The 25,514-nt window shown below is 45.6% G+C and overlaps 1 protein-coding gene across 1 annotated transcript; it reads left to right on the plus strand.

The window, feature by feature from the left end:
• Window positions 1–1,854: 1,854 nt before the first annotated feature.
• On the plus strand, window positions 1,855–23,632 carry CHRNA4 (cholinergic receptor nicotinic alpha 4 subunit). The gene is made up of 6 exons (XM_061361518.1): window positions 1,855–2,395; window positions 3,774–3,925; window positions 7,063–7,107; window positions 7,197–7,306; window positions 15,754–17,134; window positions 23,048–23,632. The coding sequence occupies exons 1-6, from the start codon at window positions 2,335–2,337 to the stop codon at window positions 23,171–23,173; spliced, it is 1,875 nt and encodes a 624-aa protein (XP_061217502.1). The 5' UTR covers window positions 1,855–2,334; the 3' UTR covers window positions 23,174–23,632.
• Window positions 23,633–25,514: the final 1,882 nt, after the last annotated feature.

Genomic DNA, 25,514 nt, shown 5'->3' on the forward strand with positions numbered 1-25,514 from the left:
ACCTTTCACTGATAGGAAATAGTGATTTACGATTAATTTCCAAAAGAAGGAAATCCTTTTTTAATCAAGATTATTTATAGGGTTAATCCAAAGGCAGTATTTGCTTGCCAGCTCCCCTGCTCACCAGCACAGAAACGGAGGTAAGGTGAGGATGGATAGGCTTTGTCCATGGGATTTGAATCAGCCTTGTGCAGGAGGGTTTGTCGTCAAGGATGCCTGTATTATTTATGGCCCAGGTTTTCAACAGGGAATAGCTCATCTTTGCATCCCTTGGGTCTGGTCGCCCAACGAGTGACCTGTGCAGAGTATCAGCCTCCTTGAAAAATGGCCTTTCAGAAAGCCCATTTCCCACCATGAGCCTTTGGGAATTTGTGAGATTTGTTGTATCTGGTGCTTATTGCTGGAACCAAATAGACTGAACCCCAGCCTCCCCCATTTAATGCTGCTGGGTCTGAAATGAGCAGTGCTGGACCCAGCGAGGTACAGAGGAACATGCAAACTGCTGTGATGTCCACCCTGCTCCATAGTTCATAGGGCAAATGGGGTTTCTTTATTTCTTTAATAGGTTTTCCTGGTTACTGCATGGATGTTCAGGAACGTGTGGTTACAGTGTGTGACAAGACTGAGTGATGCTGGGTTTACCCTGATGAAGGAGTGATTACCTTTCTGCTACCCTATTGCTGGCTGTGGGAAGGATCAGTGCTCAGTGCCGCACATCCTGGCTCTCAGGATGTGACCTGTGCTTCTGCTTTAAGTTAATTTGATCTCACATCTGCTGTTTATTAGTACTGGATGTGCTACAGACTTCTATAGCATGTCACAGGTGCTTAGGTGCTGCAATGAGGGTCAGGACACTGAAACTAAGGCAGGCAAACCATACAGGAGTCCATTCACCAACTGGAATATATGGTAGGGTTTGTCATTTGAAAGGCTGACAACTGTTGAGGGAAAGATAAGAAAAGACAAGATAAAACGGATTTGATATTACACTGATGTCATTTATCATCTCACTACAGACCTAGTTTCCCTGGTGGCTTTAATCCTCCCCATTTTCAGCCAGTAATTTATTGTACTGGAAGGTATTTGAGATGTTTCTGGAGTAGGGAAATTATGTAGTGTTGTTAGAACAGACAGTGATTAATTTTGCAGCTGGCAACATTACCCCTGCTGCAAATGAGACCCATTTGCTATCCATAGAGAAGCAATTGTAATAATATTAAAATTAGTTTCAAAATGAATCAGAGAAGGATCTATTCCATGTCTCCCATGCGAGGAATCAGGGATGCGACATGAAGGGCTGGAGTGCCAATTCCTAACACATGGAATTACCTTTTCCTCCATAAAAGGTCTTCACGATTTCAACAGAGTTATTTGCGGTATGGTTTTGGTACATTCAATTATAGAGAATACATTCAAGCAGCCTCTTGTCTCAAGTCTCACCTTTGATTTGCATATTGCCTATGGACAGAGCCTAATATTTGTACAGCACCTAGCGCAGCAAAGCCCTGTTCTCACAGGCAGGTTCATCAGCCCAATAACTGTCAGCAGCAAAGATACGTGCTCAGGCCAGAATATAATCTCTAATGACCCTGTTAGTGTAGAAGAGTGATTCTGAAGAGCAATTGGACAAGATCAAACAGACAGCTTTCCTTAATTAAACACTGTTTGGGCTTCAGGTGCTGTAAAGGTCCCAGCTGGCCCCATATCCACCACCTCTGGCTGCCGCTGGCATCTGCATCTCCCCCTTTTTCATTCTTATGCCCAAAGTTTTCCCCCCTGCAGCCTGTCTGCTGGAGCACACAGATTCCCTCCTCCTCCTCCTCCTCCTCCTAAGCAGGAGGTGGGCAGGTCTAACTACATTAAATATACAAACATACTCCCTCTCTGCTCCACCAAGGGCTCGCATCAGTGGTCCAGCAGCAGCAAAAGCTGAGCGAAGGCTGTCCAAAGGGCTGGGGGAAGGGTGAGCACAGCATCAGCAGCAACAAATAAAGCCAGCAGCCAAAGCAGCCTGTAGGAAAGGGGAGAGAAGCAAGCAGCATAGCCCAGGGGGGCTCTGCATTTCAGATCTCTTCACAGGAGCTTCCTGCAGCCCTTTCGCATCTCTCGCAAGTGTATGTGCAGCGTTGTCCCAGGGAAAAGCATCCTTCAGGAGGAAAAGCTGGAAATCAGTCAGAAAAAAGAAACTATCAGCTGTTATCCCTTCCCAGAAGCAGGTGAGAGGGAGGGAGAGGAAGGAGTTTAGGGGATGAAGCTGGAGGATCCAGAGACTCCGAGAGGAAAAGTTGCCCTGACAGGAGACGCTGACTACTAGAGCCTGAGCTCTGCTCCACAATGGGATTTCTCATGTCTAAAGGAAACCTCCTCCTCTTCCTCTGTGCCAGTGTCTTCCCCGGTAAGTTTGAGAAAGCTTTTCTACCCCTGCTCTGCTCTTTAGCTCTTTCATCCCTCTCAAAGACATGCTGCAAAGACTGGTCCCTGTTAACACGGGATTTTCCCCCATCCTGCCCCATCACTGCAGGTCCCCAAAATTCCAGCCTCTCCTGAGTGATGCTTTGCTTTTATTTTCTGCTCCTTGCCTGGTCTGATGGGGAAAGGGTTAAAGCCACGATCGGGAAGGGGACGGGAGGGAGGATACAGGCAGGGGCTCAGCATCCTGCTCCTTGCCTAGGTTTTTCTTCCCTGGGTAAAGTGTGTTAATGTGTCTCCGGGCTACAGCTCCAGCTGGGGAGAGCACAGCCATCGCTCAGCTAATGCTTCCTTTTGTATAATCCAGGGCAGTTTAAGACTAAATAGGAGCCATATTCCATGAGGGATGCAGAGAGAGCCCACGGCTCCTTGTCCCCACTGTCCATGACAGAGGATGCATTTCCACCCCCTGCTATAAGGGCAGCTTTAATCTTTAATAGCCAACAGGCACCTCTGATGGTTCCCGTAGTTGTATGTGCAGGGTCGGGGCTGCTCCTTGCAGCCTCCAACTTTTAAAGTTATTACAGAGGAAAACTGTGGTCTTGTTACCCAATTTGTGCTCTCTCCCATCCTCTTCCTTCACCCATCACTTTTGGGAATAAGCAGCTATGGAGGTTAGTTTGAAGAGCTGAATTGTGTAAATTTGATCCCAAATCCCTATCTCCCAGCAGGAGGCTGCTTTTTGGCTCACCCTTCCAGCATCCCTCTTTCCCACCTGCAGACTTAAGAGCTAGAAACTTGCCACAAAGTGGCTATAAAAATTAGACCAGATTCAGGGGAGGGTGGCCCATGTAGTGTTTTTCAAATGGTATTACTGATGCCCTCACTTCCTTTAAAAAATCCTGCTTTGCAGGAGAAACCCTACATTGGGAATTGGCCATGGTGGGTGAATAAGGTGAGAAATCATAGAATCCCAGCCTGGTTTGGGTTGGAAGGGACCTTAAAGCTCCTCCAGCTCCATTCCCTGCCACAGGCAGGGACCCCTTCCACTGGAGCAGCTTGCTCCAAGCCCCTGTGTCCAACCTGGCCTTGAGCACTGCCAGGGATGGGGCAGCCACAGCTTCTCTGGGCACCCTGTGCCAGCGCCTCAGCACCCTCACAGGGAAGAATTTTTCCTTCAAATACATGGCAGTGCCTGTGGTATGGGGGAAGCAAGTCATCAGGATGATGGGTTACCACCTCCCGTGCGTCCCCAATTACCCATCACTGGCGTTAGCACAGGTTTCCCCCCCATAGAAAGCCCCAGCTATGCCAGTTGGAACCGTGTGTGTTTCACACCACCATGCCTCATGCCTTCCCCATAGCCTTTGGACACGTGGAGACCCGGGCACACGCAGAGGAGCGTCTCCTGAAGAAGCTCTTCTCTGGTTATAACAAGTGGTCTCGCCCTGTCGCCAACATCTCAGACGTGGTCCTTGTCCGCTTTGGCTTGTCCATCGCCCAGCTCATCGATGTTGTAAGTGCAACCCGATTGTACCAGAAACAGCCAAAATTAAGGGGGTTGGGGCTTTGAGAGAGGCTCCTGTTGCATGTGGGTTTTTCTGGCTGCTCCAGGGTTGGGTTGGGAAGAGTTTGGTCAGGTTGGGAAATGTTATCGTGCAGACAGCTCTGCTGGAATGAGGGATGACTACTGCGAGTATAGTCATCAGTGTGGATCCTTTATTCCTTATTTACTGTAAGCGAAATCCCCAATTCCTCATCAAAACCTGTGGGACTGATCACAGCAGAGCAGAGAAGCAACTGGTATAAATGCCAGAGAGTCCTGGCTCAGGAAACATCCCAAATGGCTGATTTGGAATTTGAACTGTAATTGTTAACACCATTTTGCACAAGCTAATACAAATAGTGGTTTACACATCCCTGGGTGGTAGCTTACCTGAAGAGCTTCCTGCAAATGAATGTTTTGGGGTTATTTTAACTAATCTGGCAGATAACAACAAGGAAATAGCTTCTGAATGTTACATGTGTGCAAGCTGCATGTGCTATGTGCGAACCAAAGCGGTTTACACTGCGGACTGAAACGGTATTTACAGGATTAGTCCATCACAGTGTGTCGAGGTCAAGTGTTGAATCCAAAGGAGATCCCTGCAGGGCTGCAGATGTTAAACACATGCACAGGCTTTCTAGCTGGTGCAGGTCTTGCTCCCAGATGCTTCTCTCTCCTGTCCCTGCTTGCATGCAATACTCCCCAGGACAGTGTGTTCGTGTGGCAGAGTAAAAGGGGTGATGATGGAAAGTGTAATGCAACTCGGAGACATTCCTGGTATGGAACAACCATAAGAAACAACTCCACAGCCTTCTATATTTGGAGATAAGGGGTTTGAGATGCAGAGGACACAGAGCTGAGGTAGGGCAGGAGATGGGAAATCGAAGCCATGGGTTGCTGGAGAGTTGCACCTCCTTGTGCACAAGCCTTCAGGTTCCAGCTTTGAAGCACAGAAATGGTCTCCATTCCCTTCCCCTCTCTTTCATCAGACTGAGAGATCCAGGGCTGTTTGCAGTTGCTAATGGTGAAGTTGTATGATTCTCATCTGAATAATTGATGAGGCTAAAGATGAGACATTAGTGACTGTGGAGGCAGGAGAGAGACTTTCCATTACACTGCTGCTGGCCTGTGAAGATGCAGGATCGATATACCTGCTTCACAGTGCTTTCCCCAGCTTACTTAAGATGAATTAATCTAAGAGTCATGTCAATGGTTAGAAGTGCATCTAGCAGGTAGTGCTTGGGCCAGGGCTGGTGGGTACAGAGCTCTCATCCCCTCCCACCCCAGTCTGAGTGGCTGGGGACTGATGACACCCGTTTGCTGTCTTTCTTCTTCCTGACAGTGGCACTGGTTTGCTGCAAAACCCATTGCAATTGTTAGACCCAGCATTTGGCTGTGAATGAAAGACGTCTGGAAGAGAAATCAGAGCTGTATTCAAACCTCAGCTCCTGCTGGCAAAAACTGGGGAACAAAAGTCAATGTGGAGTCTGACATCCCTGTGTGTCCTTACCTCACCCTTCTGAGCGCAGATAAAAGTGGTACAGGATCAAGCGTTTGTCTAGGAGCAGCCACTGAAAAACACATCTGGAATCCTATGCCTGCATCTCTCTGTGCTGTGTTCTCCTTGAGGAAAGAGGCCAGAGAGTGCAGCACCCCTGTCACCCGCTGTCCTCTGGGCTGGCTCCATGCAGGAGCAGTCAGCCGTGCAGCAGGAGCAGGCAGACAGGCATTAGCACATTGCAAACCCCCTATGGGATAAACCCAGGGGGGCTGGAGTCGTGCTTTGCTTGGGTCAGGAGGATGGCACAGCCCTCATGTGTAACAATGGGCAGGAGTTTCTGGTCTGCACCCCACAAGGGGGGAACATTACAGTAAAGGGCAGACTGGGATTCCCAGTGCTTTGAACTGCAGAGTGGGAAGAGAAGCAGATGTTCAGGGTTTGGTTCATTCCAGAGCATGGCAGACTCATCCAATGACATTCCTCAACTCCCATCAACACCTAAAGATGTAGCTGGGTATTTCCCTTTTCTCTGTTGCTCATTTGACAGTTTTTTGTATTCCTTCCATGTGCTTCTGGTCCCTAACCCTGGATGAGGGTATCTCTGGTCAGGCTTTACACTTGGTGCCACGACAGCAGTGAGGGGGAGGCACATCTTCTGCCTTTTAATGTTCAGAATTAATCCTGAACTGCCATAAGAGCAAGGTTAATGATGAGCACTTTGCTTCCAAATGAGCCTTGTCAATTGAGCTGGTTTGGATGCCAACCAAAGAGAGATTGAAAAGAAACAAACATGCAAACAGGCTCTGAGCTCTGGTGTGATGCTTAAATCAGACCAGCGCTAGGCTCTGCCCCACGTCATTCATCTTAGTGATTTACAGAGGGGTTGTAACAAGCAGGCAAGGCAAACAGAAAGCAGCAATTAATTCTACTACAGTGCTGTCAGCATTATATTTGCCATACATTATTTAGAAGTGTATATATATTCTACCTTTCCATACTAGTATTTGAATTGGGAAAAACGCTACCAATTGGTATGCATGGGTATAGAGCAGTCTGTCCGAGGGTTATGTGTCAGCTTGGGATTATTCAGAAAACCCAATCCGTAGTGCTCGAAGTTGATGTATTTGGTAGGAGAAATGAGCTTCATGTTTCTAAAATAACAGGAATAACGTTTCACAGCAGAAATCCTACTCTACTTGTAGAAGAGCATTGTACTCCATGCATATGTGTGAGTAAGGATATATACATCCATCACTCCCATTCCTTCAGTGCCCAGATCAAAGCCAAGCTGTGGAGCATTTTCCTCTGCCTGGCCCCATTGTCCCACGCTGAATCCATCAGCATCAAGGAAAATCCCAGTGAATTCATGTCTGTCTGCTCACAGGATTGCTTTGGTGCAGGCTCAGCTGTTCAGTGGCATCAGGCAGCTGTGCCCTGTCCCATGCTGAATGACAGAAACATCTGCTTTTTATTTCCAAGGCGGAACTTACATCTATTGCAGAGGTGATTTATAATTGCAGAAATGAAGTACAAGCAAGAGCAATGTAATGAGTTCCTTGGGCTGCTCCATCTGCTTCTATGACCAATACCTGATCTTGCATTGCAGGATGAGAAAAACCAAATGATGACCACGAACGTGTGGGTGAAGCAGGTGGGTGCACCCAAATCTGTGCTTTCCCCTGTTCCTTTTCAGTTCTGCAATCTCAATTTGCCAGCTTTGTAACTGCCTCATCTTTGCAGGAGTGGCATGACTACAAGCTACGCTGGGACCCCCAGGAGTATGAAAACGTCACCTCCATCCGAATCCCTTCCGAGCTGATCTGGAGGCCAGATATTGTCCTCTACAACAAGTGAGTGGCAAACGCACCCTGGCAAGTTTCTCTGTTCATGGTGTTAATGGTGCTTCTTGCAATTATTCCTCCTTATTTTGCTCTCTGTGGTTGAATTCTTATTACACGTGTCCCAGATGTGCCTTAAATGACATGACTAACATTTACCACAAGGGCTTTGCTCTCCTAATGATGCGTTCTCTGGACAGTGAGTTTTGTTGAGGGATGCCAGGTATTGTTCTCTCTTCACATGTCAGATACACAATTAAGAGGGATTTGAGCTTTCAGTCCTCTTCAATTTCATTTCACCAAGGAGCTCTTCCCTAATTCCTCAGCATCAACTGGAAAAGCCAGTTAATGAACATAGGTTTAAGCACTGAGAATATGCTGGACCATGTCAGGCTTGTGTATTTACAGGTACAAGTTTCAGGTCAGCCCAATACCACTCCAGAATTAGTCTTAAGCAGATATTTGCTCCTGATTCCAAATGATTGAAATCTGTCTCTTGTATGGACCATTCCTAAGGAACAGGGGGTTGTTTTCTTGCTTTCCTTTGGAGCCTGTTGATACTCTTAGAAAGACTGTCCACATGCCAAGACTGTTTTCTCCCCTGCTTATCATACCAGAGGTCTCCAGTCTCATAGGATGTAGCACATCCCAGTCTCCCTCCCCAGCACAGGCCAGAGAAAACCCTTGCTGCCAGCATCAGACAAAACCATCTTTGTATGTAGTTAACACTCAGTGAAAACTCTCACAACAGAAGCCAGGCTCATTTTTAATACATGGTTGCCTGGTTCTAGTTTGGTAGGAATCTGCTTTTGGTTTGAAAAGATATATATATGGCTGAAGGAGGAATCTGTCCAGGGGACTGGGAGCTTTGGAGACCATGGGAAATGTTCTCTTTCCCCTTAGCTTGTCTCTGATCCTCAGAGGTGTGGAGTGATTGCAAACCTCTTGGAAATCACTGCATCCTCACACAACACCTTTCAGAGTTTAGACCAGTGGAAATGACTAATTCATAGGCACTTGGACCTTGCTGAACTGCAGGGACTCACTCTGAGCATAAATGTTGTATTACAACTGCCTCACATTGCAGCCAAGAAAGGTGTTCACAGCTTCCACTGCATCTGCTCCCTTGGCTCATTGTGCTCACCACAGTTGATAAGCATGGCGCATGCACTATAGAAGGCCTCAGTATCCTTTGTGCTCAGGACATTTTGGGACTTTATGCTAAAAGCAGCCCCAAAAGGTCAATGGGCATTCATTGGCTTCTGCTTCCTGCATGCTCTGTCCCTCTGCTGTCCTAGTTCACTGCTGCTGTCAGTGGTTACTGCGGGGACTCCAGGGAACATCTGCCCATCTGCTGGCCACAGCAGCTATTCCAGAATGTCATCCTTATCCTCTTCTTGGGTAGGATCCTTCCAGCCTTGCCCATGTTACTGCTTGACTCAGTCTGACTTGCAGGAGGGTATGACAGATAGTGGGTCTAACTGTACTAGTGACCCACTACTGTGCAGGGAGATACAGTCCCCACCTACCTAAATCCAAATACTCCTCTCCCTTTACCCATACTTACCATTAATAATCATGCATTCCTCTGCTGGTTGTCATGTGTCTATCGTGCATTTTTAATTGGTTGCTTTATCCATCAATTAAACATTGATGTAGGCGCCAACCGTTAGCCAGTCACTAATGGTTTTCCATTAATTCTATACCTCTTTACAGCTATACTTGCCCATGCTCTTTCATATAGCCTTATGTAAACTGCTTTCTGCCCTGTTATATACTTCCCTCTTCTACCTAACTTCTTACCAAACACATCTGAAAGCTCTTCTGCATGGCAGCTCATCAACTGGATAACCAGACAGTGTCTCTCCTTGTGGACATCTCAGCTAGAAATGTTTCAGAAAGAAAGGCTTTGCAAAGACAGCAACTAGTCATGGGTGATGCTAACAAGGATTTTGTCTCATATTTTATATATATACACACTATTATTTTTATATATATTATTTAGAGGGAACTTAAAGTAGATACTCATAACTCTGGGTCCCTAAGACCAAGAGAATGTGTGCAGAGAACTTGGTGGAAGAGACAGAGCTGCCACACTGGCTTTTTGCACCATTTAGGCTTTTTAACGTGAGCTATTTATTGCTTGTCACATGCTCTGGCTCAAGTATGGTGTCTCTGTTTGGGATGGTATCCTCTGGAAAAGAGACTCTCTGGGCAGGAGATTATACAGATGCCTCTTCTGTTTTCATCCTGGGATATATATAGAAATAGTGAAATTTAAATTGACCTGAGATTTACATCTTTAAGGAAACCTAACCCCTTGCTGTGAGGCTATTCTTGTATCTAAGCTTATTATTATCAAAACCTTCCATTTATCCACTCTAGAGGCCCAAATTAAATCAGTAAACTCAGCTGGTTTGGCCTAGAGAGTATATGTAGTTGTCAGCATTCATAAGGAATCTAAACCCAAATTAATATCCTACAGGGAAATTAATATGCTGTTGAATTTTCAGGCTTGATGAGATAAGTTCCAAGACTCTGTAAGTAGTTTCTCCTTGATGTGACAAAACACATATAACAGAGGAATATGAGTTCATAGTGAAGCAACAGAGCCTTTTCTTTGCCAAGAAGGCTGGCTGTTCCTTATCTGAGGCTGTAGAGGCTCTTCAGATACCACCAAATCATTTATACATGAATTATCTAATCCTCTGCATTCACTTATTTTCCTATTCATGAATGGACTTTGAGCACATTTTTGTTTTCCTTTGTATATTTAAAATAACAAATAATATGCACATATATATAATCTAATAAGGAAATAAGCCTTTGGGGCTATATTTCTGATTCTCCACCACTGTGTTGAGCCATTTGGACCAGGTATAACAGAAACTCCAGAGAAACCCGAAACCTCAGCTTTGCAGCCAGGTGTTCCAGTAGCTAAAGGCTGCCCAAAGGAATGCAGGACCATGTCCTTGAGCCTGATGGATGGGCAGGGAATGTGAAATGCAAGCTTCAACTGGATATTCATGATAGCATCATAGTATTTGTCTTCTCAAGCTTGACAATTGTAAAACCTGAGAAGAAAACCTACTGGGGACATTCAGACTTCAACATCTATGTTTTTCTCAGTATCCTCTGGTGTTAGCTGTTCCCTGCCTTAGACCCCATGGTCACAAAACCAACTCCAACCAAGAATAAAAGACAAGGTCATACATGAGTGGAATTCAAATGCAAATGTCTGCAGTTAGGAGTAAGAAATATCTTGAGGAGCTCACCCTGTGCTAATATGGACACAAAGGGTTACTGGTCTGGGTTAGAAGATCATTGCTTGATGAGAAAGCTCTTTTGAACTACACTATAGCGACTTGCTCTTTTGAGCTGTATACTATGATGTTTGTAACCAGTGAGATTTATGGAGTAATGATGTTTTCCTGACTCATCCCAAAGCCCTTTGCAGGAGAAATACTGAAAGATGCCCCAGTCTAACCTTTCAAATATTGGACTCATTCTTGACATTTTTCTTTGTGTGTATGTGTGTGCTTGCTCAGATCTTGTCATTTGGCACCAGATTGTGTTTAGAATAGTCCCATAATCATTACTTCACACTTAAGCTTTCCTGATTCCTCTGCAAGTTTAAATGACTGTTTCTGGAGACTAATTTCAGCTCTAGATCACTTTGAAGTTTGCTGCCAAGCTCTATGCAGTAATACAGGTCTTGATAGGAAGAAATCTGTGAGAGGGATCTCTCTCATGGGCTATCGCTGTGTTAGCATCCAAGGATTTCTCCTGCTGTTATGCTAAGGACAAAGCTAGAGTTTTGCCTCCCAGGTGCTCATGAAGATGCTTGGCAAAGGGAAGAATTGAATGAGAAGCCTTGTGCTTGTTTCTTCTGTCTAGCACATTTCTGAGACAGACGCTTGTTTTAGTGCGGAACAACCAAAATATCAGTTGCACTGAGTTCTTAACATTTGAAGCAAACAGAAGCCAGGATGTGACCTATAGAGGTACACATCAGTGCACAGACACCTCCATCTGTCTACCCAAGATGTTTTGTACCCAATTTGCCAAGACCTTGATGATATTTAAAACCCAAGTGGACAAGGTCCTCATCCTCTTGTAGCTGACCCTGTTTTGAGCAGGGTCCTTGGAGCAGACAGTCTCCATATCTGTGCATTTATAGTTATTATTTCGGTAGCACAAAACAATGGTTAATCATTCTCTAGTTTGCCTTTGGAGAGTACTTTGATCTGACCATTATAGGAGCATCTCTTTAATGTGTACTCTAAGGGTGCAGGGTGCATTTTTAAGAGGGGTCTTGAAACTGCAGTTTTTCTTGGTTCCTGGTCTTTGATGAAAAATACTTTAAATGAGGACATTCTAGTGATATCCATATATGCATAGAGCTAATTTTCGGGCTTGTAAAGCTCTCTTTGGGTTGAAATAGTATCATCAGAAATGAAAATAAATGTATGTCTCATTTACATGCATGCTGAAAACATTCAATTTTGTGAGATGTTCTATCTCCCAACTACAGGGAAAATAGACACTGGAAAAAAGAGAAAAGAAAGTCTCCCATCAGCAGATGGGTTGCAGGTTGATGGCTGCCAGTAAAACAATGCCATTCTGGAACCGTATAAACTCAGGAGGTTTTAGAAAAGCAGCTTTTATTCTCAAAATGAGAAATCAAAGGCTGCAGAACAACAGCAGTGAGAAAAAATAAGCGACTGTCTTCTCTGTATTGGTGTGCACTGTTGTGTTTGACATGAAGAAGTTCCATTACTGACACATTTCAGAGCTATGAGGTCAGGGTAATCAGGAGAGCCTGACTATCCTCATTCTCACCTTCTTCTTGGTATGTTTATACCTTGCACTTGTTCCTTCCAAATGGTTTCTCATGACAACTGTCACAACACAGTGATGTAGACTCAATGAGGTGAAAATGTGTTACCGCTATAAAGGAATCACTGCAGATATTTGCCAGCCCTTTACATCAGATCTCCCACATTCCTGTCTAAAGGAATAGTCTCGTTATGCAGTCAGGGCTGTCAGCACATGGGTTTTTTTCCCAGAGCAAAGAAAACTAGGTTTCTCCAATCTCCTACCTGCAGACTTCTATTGCAGTGGGTTGTTTCTCCTTCATCCATTGGGGAAAGGCTTTGGAAGACTGTCAACAGGCAGGTGAATTTGTTTGCTCCTTTCATCATGTCAAGAGGGGCAGAATGAAAGCTTTACCTGTGATTAAAGCATCTCCCTAGGTTCATCATCCAAATGCCAGCTTCCAATCCAGCACACATATGCTTGAAGGTCCAGAGTGGGTGGTAAGGTTTGGGGGGGAGGCAAAAATATATGTGTGAAAGAAGGGTCAAAATAACTATAAACACTACCTTTGCATGATGTAGCTGGCTTGGATACAGGCTATGTACAGCAGCATGGCTAATTTAGCCTGTTTACTAATTGCTTAAATATATTTACATTGGACATCAATGAGAAGTTTAAACATGCTCAGTAAAGTCAAGTCAGCGATTGCTTCACAGCCCTGTTTAGGCTGGTATGGGGGATCCCAGGGTGTTTTATGGCTCCTCAGAGTCATTGTCCGACTCTCAGAGACAAGGACCTATTCTGCTGCTGGTTTCACTCCTTCCATGGCACTGCAGGCAAAAGGCAGCTTGGAAGGCAGTACAAGTGCTATTTGTAGTAAGGTGTGAGCTGGAGGACCCAGGATGAGGCTGGGTTTGTTGGGCAAGCAATTAAAAACTATCGTCTTCCTCATTAAATCAGCAAATCATTTATGGAAATAATTGGAACTCTGCTCCTACACACACAGAGCATCCCACTGGCTCCATCTATGCGTGCAGGAGAGAGGTGTGTGGCTGGTCATGCAGAGCCTGAAAAGCTGCCAGACAAGGCATTGCAAGGAATGAAGCACCATCCATGAACTATTACTGTTCCTGGATGAATTTTAACCAGAGTTTCACGCCATTTTCCAACAGTTTCAATAGGAAAACCACACACCTCTGCTGTTTACCCTGCACCACCTAAGAGCGGAAACACTAATGGATGCTCATTATCGCTTTTCTGGAATGAGTCTAATTCTAAGCATATTGCTCTATTACTGAACAATTTAATCATGGCTCAGAAATGGCATCAAAGGTAGAACTGGATTGCAGATTCCTATTGAGATGTAGAAAGAAATCCACTGAGAACAGCAAACACGGGACTGTCACTTGCTGTGCATGTTTCATGTTTCAGACTGGCTTTACAGTGCAGGCAAAACCCAGGAGAAAAGGAAAGCTGGTTTTTATCCAAAGCAAGTGGTCCCAGAGTGTAAATTAGATTTAAGAAACAGGTAAGAGAGGGGTTGGGTCGATGATGGTACAGGCATTGCCTGGTTTTATTTGCATCAGAGTAAAATATAGTGGTAGTTTTGCCTTCATCCCTTTGAGAGAGCAGGCTGGGCTTGTTCATATTTTTAGCTTTCTTGTCTAAAACAAAAAAAGACATTTGAAAGCTTTAGAAAAAGTCCAGTTCAGAGGCCAAAAAGCCCCAAGTCCTTTTGTGTTCTTTTGTTTTTCCAAAATCTGCCACAAAGAACAAAGAATTCCATTATAGAAATAAAGGAGAGTTTAGTAGAAACCTGGTTTTCAACTATGTCATAGTTCTGAGCTTATTTGATGAGCAGTACTACACCAATCTCACTGGAAGCCAGTGTGGTCATGGACTAATGAGGATGCTTTGCTGGGCAAGAGGAAATATCAGAAAGGCTTTTCCCCCTCCCTTTTGCATCTGAATTAATAGAGGGGCACCAGGGAGGTTCCTTTGCCTTCTACTGCTTGAGGGACCCCACCAGATCATCTCCACGCTGGTGGCAAGGAAGAGGAAGGTGTGACCCTTGTGCACCCTGTCACTGTGTGGCTGCTGTCAGGGCACATCTGAGCACTGAAGCAGCAAAGCAGGACCAAGGGAGTTTGCTGACTGCTGGGAGAGTGGCTGCAGGCTGGATGTGCTCCAGTTGGGAGGGCTGGGCACAGCAGAGAGCTTTCTATCTATATCAGCCTGAATAATTCATCTCAAGTTTTGAGCAGAAGCTCTCCCTCCCCTGCTCAGCTTCCCCTTTGTTTAGCAGCATTGCTGTTTGCGACTTGGCATCACACAACAGGCTGCTTCCTCTGTATCCCCAAGCTCTGTTTGTATGAGTGTGTAAGATGGTCCCAATTCCCTCCCTGCTTTTTGGATGCTCTTTCCTCTATTCCCATAGCTAAACTTGAGGGCATTGCTCTACAAACACATTTCACCTGCTTTTTTTTTTGGGTTGGGATTTCAACCTTTCAGGTATTTGCTCATGACAAAAATTGCTGCTTTATCCATGCCTCACTCACACTTTAAGTCTCCTTGAACCTGGGTGTTTGATACAGGCTGTGACTGTCCAAGGGTTCAACATCCTCTTTCTGCAAGTATAAATCAAGGGAGGGCAAGTGGCAGGCTCAATGTTGAATGTGCAGTAGCAGAGATGGGTGTGAGGAAGGAGCAGAGCTGTGGCTGGTGATGCTGAGGCAGGTGGAGGACAAAGCTGTCTCCAGGGCTGGGGGATCCCATTCCCAGAGTTTCTCAGTCTCCTTCCTTTATCCAACACTATTACAGCTCAGGCATAGCATTCCTTGGTGGGCTTTCTTTCCCCACGTCCCCAGTGTACTTGCCTCCCCTCTTGCCTTTCTTGATCTCCTTCACTTATATCCCGATCCCCACGATGAGCTGTCAGCAGCCAGTGTCATGGTGTATGGCGCTGTGGTGTGGGAAATAGGTGCACTGATCAGCTGAGAAAAGCAGGTACAAACAGACAAACAAAGCTGTTTACACATTAGCTTTCCCACTGCCTGGAAAATGGCTTTCTGATATAAAATCCTGGGTTGCTATCCATTTATCTTATACCCAGCAGACAGACCCCACCTGAGAGTTGCTGTAAGAAGGCACCGTAAAAAACAGCTCTCTTCCTGCCTGGGAAATCAGGAGATTAGCTTTCATTATTCCCATTAATAGGATGCTCCTGCTGTTTTCCATGTAAGACACTGGATGATTACCCAACACTGTTTCATTTAGAGCAGCTGTCACAATTAATCCTGTAGAGCCTGCAGCCACACCACCTGATAGTGGTTCCTCCCATCTCTCCAAAGCAAACTCAACCCTTTCCAGGGCATTTATGGGACACCTTTGAGGCAAACTTGTGTACATTCACCTCAAGGGCCTGACTTCCTCCATGAGAGCTGACATTTGCATGAAATGGCATAAGCCAGCAGAGTTCAAAACCCACTGGAGGGAGTAGATGGATCCAGTGTTGGTACATGACGTGACTGCTGCATCCCTCAGGTGCCCTAAGTGTGTGTAAAGAAATATCCCATTTCTTTAACTGAGTTGACTTGTCCAAGAGAAGCTTTAGTCTTTTTTTATCTTCTATCTCTCCCCAGTGCTGATGGTGACTTTGCAGTTACCCACCTGACCAAGGCCCACCTCTTCTACGATGGGAGAATTAAGTGGATGCCTCCTGCTATCTATAAGAGCTCCTGCAGCATCGATGTTACCTTCTTTCCCTTTGACCAGCAAAACTGCACGATGAAGTTTGGCTCCTGGACCTATGACAAAGCCAAGATAGACTTGGTGAGCATGCACAGTCATGTGGACCAGCTGGACTACTGGGAGAGTGGGGAATGGGTCATTATCAATGCTGTGGGCAATTACAACAGCAAGAAATATGAATGCTGCACAGAGATCTACCCTGACATAACTTACTCCTTCATTATCCGGAGGCTGCCACTGTTCTACACAATCAATCTGATCATCCCCTGCCTGCTGATCTCCTGCCTGACTGTCCTGGTCTTCTACCTGCCCTCTGAGTGTGGAGAGAAGATAACTTTGTGCATCTCTGTGCTGCTGTCCCTCACTGTGTTCCTGCTGCTCATCACAGAGATCATCCCATCTACCTCCTTGGTCATCCCTCTGATTGGAGAGTATCTTCTCTTCACCATGATATTTGTTACCTTGTCTATCATCATCACTGTCTTTGTGCTCAACGTGCACCATCGCTCCCCACGCACCCACACGATGCCCGACTGGGTGCGGAGGATCTTCCTTGACATAGTCCCACGCCTCCTCTTCATGAAGCGTCCCTCCACAGTGAAAGACAATTGCAAGAAGCTCATTGAATCCATGCACAAAATAACCAACACACCAAGGCTTTGGTCGGAGATCGACGTGGAACCCAACTTCGCTACCTCATCTTCCCCCAGCCCTCAGAGTAATGAGCCATCACCAACCTCTTCCTTCTGTGCCCACCTCGAGGAGACAGCCAAGCCACAGCCTATGTGCAAGTCCCCTTCTGGGCAGTACTCTGTGCTGCACCCAGAGCCTGTACAGGTGACCTGCTCCTCCCCACAACCCTCCTGCCACCACCTGAGTGACACCCAGACCACGTCCATCTTGAAAGGCAGATCACTGAGTGTTCAGCAGATGTACAGCCCCAGTAAAGCAGAGGAAGGGAGCATCCGCTGTAGGTCCCGGAGCATCCAGTATTGCTACCTGCAAGAGGACTCTTCCCAGACCAATGGCCAATCCACTGCTTCTCCGGCATCCCAACGGTGCCACCTGAATGAAGAGAAGCCCCATCACAAGCCCCCTCAGTGCAAGTGTAAATGCAAAAAGAGCGAGGCTGCTGGCACATCAGCTCAAGGAAGCAAGCCTCACAGCGCCAAGGATCAGCACCTCATGTTGATGTCCCCAGCCCTGAAGCTGGCGGTGGAAGGGGTTCACTACATTGCAGACCACCTGCGAGCAGAAGATGCGGATTTCTCAGTGAGTATGATTAAATATGGTTAGATATAAGGAAGAAGTTCTTTCCTGTGAGGGTGGTGAGGCACTGGAACAGGTTGCTCCATCCCTGGCAGTGTTGAAGGCCAGGTTGGATGGGGCTTGGAGCAATCTGGTCTAGTGGAAGCCCATGGCACTGGGCTGGAACTGGATGATCTTAAAGTCCTTTCCAACCCAAACCATTTTATGATTCTATGTTGACTTAGCCTGCTTTCCTTGGGTAAGTCAAAAATTGCCTGCCAAGGAAGCCCCACCAAACCTGGGGGTCTACAAAGAGTATACTTCTGGATGCAGGCTCAGCCATACCTGATATCGTGGCTTTTGAACACACTGGGCACCTTAAACACAGCTGGAGGGTTTGTCCTTAGGGTCTTGGCAAGCACATGGGGAAGGAGGGTTGCAGCCCATGCTCAAGCCTCTAGAACAACAGGGTTTTCCAGCAGAAAATAGGAGTAAAGTGGTCGTTTGGTAGGAAGGAAGCAGCTATGATTGCGAACGAGACCTAAAAAGCAGTCATCTGGGGTGGGAATGCAGCAGATTTACTCTTTACAGGGAAGGCTCTGGCAGATGGGGAGTTCACACTCTGTTTTTCATTAAGCATAGACTCTGGTTACCGAGCAAATGCCCAAAATAGGATGTGGGAAGCACGTAGTAGCACGGGGACGCTGTAGGGTATGTTTAGTTCTGTGTGATGCCATTCCTCATTAGTGGACTTCTGCTGGAGCAGTTGGCTCTGTGTGGGAAGGTGGGTGGACAGACAAATTTCACACTTACTCCGGGGAGGGGGGGTAAATATGGCTACAAACAGAGAAGGAAAATAGAGGCTGAAAGGGTTTCTTTTCATGGACATGGTGATGCACATACAAATACCACATCCTTTCACACCTCCCCTGCAATACTATGGATATGGTGTGCTAGCTAATGATGGCCGTAAAGAAGGAAGCTTCAAAATAACTTGAAGTTTGTGTTCGTACTAAAGAAAAGCCTAATGCAGCTTTTCCTAGAGGGATCTATCAGCAAAAAGGTACTTTTTCAGCTGTGCTTAGTTTGATTTCCTCAAGATTCAGAGTCAGTGCAAGTCACAGAGCTTTTATGCAAGGCTTCCTGGGCATGAAGAGTGTCTTTCTATTTGCATTTTTCACAGCACTGAGCACTTAGCAGCAACAACAAAAGATTGAGTGCTACTCTCCATTTATATACTCTTTGGTATATAGTTGGAGAGGCCTCTGTCCTTTAATGTATTTCACTTCACAACATCCCTTTGAGGAAGTAACTGGTTCTTCCTCATGTTGAGGAGGGACAGCCAAAATACAGGATGAGGTGACCTGTTCAAGGTCATAGCACAAATCTATGGCAGGATGGGCTGGGAATCCATATCTTCATTAGCTGCTAGGCCAGCATTCTGTGCTAAAACACTTCACAAGCACGTTAGGACTGCAGGAATTAAACTCTACTCTTTCCTCCTAGCAATAATCACAAGTAAACCCATGGAAGTCAGTTGATTTTTACTCACTTATTTCCCCATGGTGCAAAGGGAAGAGTATTACACCAATAATACTTCCCATTTCAACTGATTCTCTTTAAGCAAAGCTTATTGATATCATCAAGAGTCATTGAATATCTTGGGGTCTTTCCTCATAATCCGTGATTGCAATTTTCTTTAAAATGAAAGCAGACCTCAGAAGCCACAAATTTTCTTCTTATACCTTCCATTACTCTTCCCTCTTGAAACGAAGCCATTATCCTGAAGAGAAAGCTATTTACAGCACTGAACATCAAAAGCAGACGAAAAGGAGCTGTTTTGAGAGCTCTGACTGGCCTCTTACTCCTGCCAGCCCAGCCTGTAAGCAAAGGCTGGGCTGGCAAAGGCACAAGGAAAGCATCCAGCAATGAGCAGAAAGGGTCACCCTGATGCACCAGGCTCCTCAGGGAGAGCCTGCAAACCTGCCCACAGTTTTCTGCTCTCTCACAGCAGTTGTAGTAGGCACAGTGGGCACAAGCTGGGTTTTCAGACTTGGGATCCCACTCTGAGGCAATGCTGTTTTCTTGTCCCAGATCCAAGTGGGAAAGGGCATTTTTTCAGCAGGTGGAAATGACAAAGAAGCAGGAAACACAATGATCTGGAATTTAAATATACTGCAAGCAGCAGAACGGACCTAATAAAATGAGAATTTATTGGGGAAAATATAAACCAGCACTCGGAAATGTGCTTTCATCTCAAAATCAAATTGTGGCATTTCTTCATGGAAGCCTTCAACAAAGCTATCAGCAGGCACCTCTGATGCAGCTGCAGCCCTGAGACACAGCTCGCTGTCTCCTGGGCAATGTTTTCAGAGCCATGCACCTTCCCTGAATGACAAGAGAGCTTCTTTTGAAGTTCCATTGCCACGGGGGCAGTGCTTCTAAATTAAAAGTAAATAGCTCATTTAATGAAGTGCTCCAGCAAAGGGAAACTGGGCAATGCAAGAGGCAGTTGTTTGTTACAAAAAGAGATGTGCAAACAAATGCCAGCACAATGGTACACAGGGGAAAATGCAAGACCAGATTGTCCCAGCAAATGATAGAAATGCCATTAGGAATTAATTACAGACTGAGAAGCAAAGCAAGTTGCATGTCTCACACGAGCCAGAATAACCAAACACCAATAGCACGTTCTGAAAACTGCCTTGTCCTCGTGCCTGTGTGCATCTCTGGACTAATAAGAAGTCTTTGAGGGTAGCTTAAAAATAACATGGGAGATAATATAGCTGAGGGGGAGGAAATATGGGATAATCTCACTGGTTTATTTTTAACAAAGCACAATAAAACCCCTTGGGACTGCTCTAATCTGTGTTACAGACTCTGGGTCCTGGGGGTCAGATGTCACCTCAACTCTCCACTCAAATGAAGGGGCAGGATGCTCTGTTCCCACTGCTCAGCCCTGCAAGGAGCTGGACCAGGGAATAGCAGCAGATTCCTTCACTTTTGGGGAGTTTGGGGTGGGGGAATCAGCTGGTTCCTGCCCCTGATCCTTTCCCAAATATAGTTTTGAGTGAGCTTCTTATAAACTAATCAAAATCCAGCTCAGGAGTTGGGGTGGCAGATGTCGATGGCTGCATGGATGCTGGCAGAGAGGCCCCTGTGGATCGTGCTCCACGTGAGGTGCTGGACCACAGGGAAATGCTGTCAGCAAGCAAAACACACCACAGAAATCCTGATAATGCTCCTCTCCTCCTCCTCTTTGGTTCTTTTTCATTGTCTCTCCATAATTTCCAATTTCACCCTCCTGTGCTCTCGGTCTGGATATTGATTTTGCAAACATCTGATGCACTCCTAAATGTCATTCCCAAGACGGGCTGGGTATTTCTGCATACACCATTACTTGTGAAAGCAAATTTCTCTTGAACTTTTCAGGCTATTCCTCTTCTCTTATTGCCACTTCCTTTTCTCAAAGAGAAACTCATTTAGTTTTGTTGCTTTGCATGATTTAGCACTTATTTTTACTAGCACGAATACTCAGAAAAGCTCATTTTGCCACAATGGAGCACTATTTACTCAGTCCAGTTTCCCAGTTGGACATCAGATGGTAAATTTATGATGTTCTTTACACACTGGTTGCATCATGAGATACTAATTCCACAAACACAACCACCCAGAGCTTGCTTAGCTGCCCTTCTCATGGGGGATTTTAAACATCAGAGACTCCCTCCAGCTTTCAGCAAGCGATGAATACATCAGAAAACACAAACAGCAAAGGGGAATTATGCACTGAAACCTTCTCCTTGAGATGAGAGAATTCCTTTTGATTTCAAGGGTGATTATTTCTTTTACTCACTCTATCATAGATGGACGTGCTAAGGGCTGTACAATCATTAAACAACATGGTTTTCACCAAGAAGATAACAAGCTTCTAGATGATGCTCTGTTTGTTTACCGCTGCCTATTGAATAGCAAAGACCTGCTTAACTTGGTGCTGGTTTTCAAGGGAATAGAATGATCCATTGCATATATTTAACTGATTCTTACACTTTTGGAGACATTAAGGTATTCCTGAAATTTAAGGTGCTTTGTTCAGAGAACAAATTAGGGGAAAACATGCTAAGTTCTCCAATGTGTGCCTCATTTCCCCATTTACAAAGCTGCTTGCTGAGTCAAGGAGCTGGAGCTATCCCAGATGATTTAAGGGCTCAACCAAGCAGTCCACATGGCAAGTAATAAGAAGTGTAGTTAAAGAGCTCATTCTGCTGGCTTTGCTTCAGCTGTCTGTTGCCTGCATTGAGGCACAGAGTGATGACAGGCACTTTGCAAATACATTGGAAGATTCATGGTCAGTTTATGAAGGGTTCAGCACACCAAACTGAGGTAAATGCACTTCCCTTACCTGCAAGGAACAATTTTCTTTGCTTCATAAAATGCCACAACATTGGTCCTGGAAGCCAGGGTTGTGTATTCTCTCCTTCTGACACGTTCTGGTTTCTCTATACAAGATATAAGGCAACATTTAGTGGTGCATCCATGACTGAGAAAGAGAAGGCTCAGGTGAGTTTCCAGAGCCCCTGTGTTGTGCTCAGAGCTTGTTTGTTTGGTGCTTGACAGGTCATAACATTTAGGACCTGAAGCTGTCACTATACCTGTGAAAACATCATCAGCTGCAAATGCCTATTTCACTGATAATTGGATTGTTTCCTTTACCAAAATGGATTTTAAGCACAATCAGCACTTAGGAATAATAGAATGGGTAGGGCTGGAAAGGACCTTAAAATCATCTAGCTCCAGCACTACATCCTTCAAACAAAAACACCCAAAAACCAAACCAGGTTCCCCACAAATCATGTATTATACCTACTGTTCTAGTCTACTCCCTTATTATTATCTCTGAAACAAACCTGTCATCTATGGATGAAGAAGCCTGTACCATTGTTATTGTGCCCTGCTTTCACTCGTGCTGCAGCTCTGGGTTTTGCTCACGGTCACAGGCCAGTAGGTGCAATAAAGCAGCCCCAGCCTTGGCTTTGCTGTCTTCTCCTTACACCACACTCCTCTCTTGCTGCAATCACAGCCACCAAAGGGGTTGGAGCTAGCTCCTGCTGAGATATCTTCCCAAAAGACCCAGGCAGTGTGCCAGAATTCAGCCCTCAGCTCTATTAATCACCAAGGGATCCACTGTAGGAAACTATAATGGGTACAGCCATATCAAAAATCCCTTCACTCTGATCCATCCTCTACCCGGGAAAGAAATTAATAACAGCAATGTAATGAAAGAGGTTTTCATATGTATGTGGTTTCTTGCTTGATGAGATAGCCATTTACAATTCTTGCCTGATGGTATCAATAAGCGCTAGACCTCCCCAGAGGGGAATTGCTGGAAAATCCTCCCACAGCAAGACAAAAGTGGCTAAAAAGCAGGATGAGGATGACCTCTTCCTTTATTTGCTGGTTCTTTTTCACTGCTTACACACCCAAAGCTGTAAATCCCTTGGCAGAAAGGGTTTGGCTCTGTTAATCTGTAAGCAAATCTATTTAGGAGCATGGGGAAATGCAGTGATTTCTTTCCCCCTCTCCCCACCCTCCCCAGCTTGAATCTCAGCCTCATTTACACACCCAGTTACAGCTGCTGCTCATGGAAAATGGGATAGTGAGTGTGGAGATGGGCTTGATTATCCACGGGTGTATGACATCCCTGGGGAGCTGTGAGCAGGGTTTGCAATTGCACATGCACACCCACACAGCCTGGGAATCTGTCTCTCACATCAGTGATTGATGGAATAAATCTGTGCCATCGTATAGGAGCACTAAATGTGAGACCTTCCCCCCTATTTCTGGACTTGAAATGAAAATATCCTATTTAGGAATAAAATCCTGAAAAGCTTTAATCTCAAATCAATGCTAATAATTAACTATTAATCTCTGTATTCCCAGGTGAAGGAAGACTGGAAGTACGTTGCAATGGTCATTGACAGGATCTTCCTTTGGATGTTCATCATCGTGTGTTTGCTGGGAACTGTTGGTCTCTTTCTCCCACCATGGCTGGCAGGAATGATCTAAATACAACCCCAGAAGGAAGAAAGTGTATCCCATTCTATGGATTTTAGTTACCTGGAAGGAGAGGAGCAAAGAAATGGAGGCAGCCCTTTGAATAATTCACTGTGTGTCCGTGCTTGAGTTGCTCCAGAGCTCTCTGGGAGTACTTCCCGAGGTCACATCGTTTTGCCAAGCCATTTTCATCTCCTCCATCTAATTTAGGGGAAAAATTCCTATTAAAGTCTGTACATAGCATGGTGGCATTTATTGGCATATACTCAGCAATGTAAGAACACGAGCTTGTTCCCTAAAGCAGCACATCAAGAGGCTTCGCATCGACAAACCGGCCCTTGCCAAATTAGCTCCAGTCATCTTCAGAGGTCTCGGTGTGCCCTGCCCTGTAATCCTGCCCTGTGAAGCTGAAGTGGCTCAGGACTGTGCTTCCCTGTATGAGTCATTTTATAAATAAAGCTCCAGGTTTGGGGTACCTGTGCAGGATGTGGTCTGTGGTCAGCTGGGAAAGATGGACAGATTGGAAAGGCTGAGAGAATTGCTAGAGGCAGCTCAGCCCCATTGGGACCAACAGTGATGGTTAGCACAGCAGTTGCAGGCTTTATATTAACACATTTTACGTTGGCCAATGCCAAGCCGTGGGGCTGTAGTTGTGTGAGAATGGTGCAAATGAAAGGAGGATTTGGAGTTAAGATTCAGGCCATGTTGGAGCACATTAATGCTAGGAAATTTCCTGCACCCAAGTTATGGCTGCTGTAAAATAGCAGAGAGTCACCCTGAGCTGTAAAACCCTTGCTGTAGGTGGGGAATGGACTTCGACATGGTAAAGCCACAACAAAACTCCTAGCTGGTATGTTAGCATAAGAAGGAAATGTGCTATTTCCTGAACAGGACACACAGCCACGCTTGGAAATTCAGGATGTCCCTTTGCAGTAATTATAGGTATTATGGCCTTAAATTTGATCAGTTGTTTCAGCTGCTCTTCCCAGCTCTATCCAAACTAAATTAACCCATTTGTACATCTTATCCTTGCTTTCGGACCTGCAGCAAAAAGGCAGAGGGAGGGGAGGATGCTGGAGCCCTGTCCTACCTTAGGGAGACATCAGTGCACGATGGCAAAGCTGAGTCAGATGTGTGGGAAAAAGGCTGGAGGACAAAGGGTGAACATGGGTTTCACTCACCTTCTGTTTGTTCTCTGGTTGCATTTACAATCACAGGAGAGTGACCACACTGCTCAGCATCCCCTCTGTTTGGTACTTACAAACTCACTGTTCCCATCCTTGCTGCTGGATGCCAAGCTGGAACAGCACAGCATCACCTAGCCCAGCATCTCCCTTCAGGGATCTCATAGGCAGAAGAGGTTAAATACGTATATAAAGCCTACATGTACCGGCTTCCCCTGAGAGCTGCCTTGACTGCATGACTCAAAGCGCAGGCTGAGAGCTAAGGGGCTTTAGGCTTTACACAGCATCTTCTCCACAGAAGACCTGCACAGGCTCATGACAGTGATGCTGGAACAAAACCAAAATGGTTTAAAGAGGCTTCTTTGAAATACAAGTTACAGTGCTCAGTCTGAACAGTACAAAATCAATGCAACGATCAGCCTGGCTGGCCTAAGCAGTACAACTGACCTCTGTTCCCAGACTCAGCCAAGTGTTTGGAATCCATACAGCTCACACTAAAACAGAGTAGCTGTGGTTTGGGCTAGTTCCATGAAGAGCTGGTGCTGGCACACAGAGGCAGGATGAGGAAGCCAGAGCTGCTGCTCCTCGTTGCTTGTTTTCAGAATAAAGAGAGGCTCAGTCTTCAGAGATACTAATTTATCCCTTTTCACAGTCAGTGAGTTTGCTTATGGCGATGAAAGGAAAACAACCAGCCAAACATCTTCAAGGTCTAGTGCATAAATGTACCAAGGCAGCTGCAGTCTGCGATGCGGGGCTGCATGCCACAGCGGGGCTGCAGTACGGTCTGTGCTGCAGACAGGATTCAGCAGCAGCTCAAATCTGTGCTCACATCTGCCAACATGGGCTTGAGTAGCAGTGGAGTGGTGGCCAAAGCAGACCAGGGGTGGGGACCCACAGAGGTGAGGGTGGCTGTATGGTAAGTGCTGCGGTTGGACCCCTGCCTTGCAGAAGAGAATGATTTGGGGGTAGTAGGAGAACTGATAGAGGCTTAAGGATAGATTTAAGAGTCGAATGTATAAGGCAACATATTGGGCTATCAGGTAGGGCTGTGCTTTGTTCACAGCAAAGGGCACATCTCAAATCTTCATCTTTTCTGCATAAAGTTGTTGGTGTGAACTGCAGCATCTCAAGGGGAGAGAGCAGCACCCCATGGCAAGCACATGGAACAT

Source organism: Neopsephotus bourkii, unplaced genomic scaffold, assembly GCF_033783945.1.
Source record: "Neopsephotus bourkii isolate Nb327-2 ecotype Australia unplaced genomic scaffold, CSIRO-AGI_Nbou_v1 NB_1060, whole genome shotgun sequence".
Lineage (NCBI taxonomy): Eukaryota > Metazoa > Chordata > Aves > Psittaciformes > Psittacidae > Neopsephotus > Neopsephotus bourkii.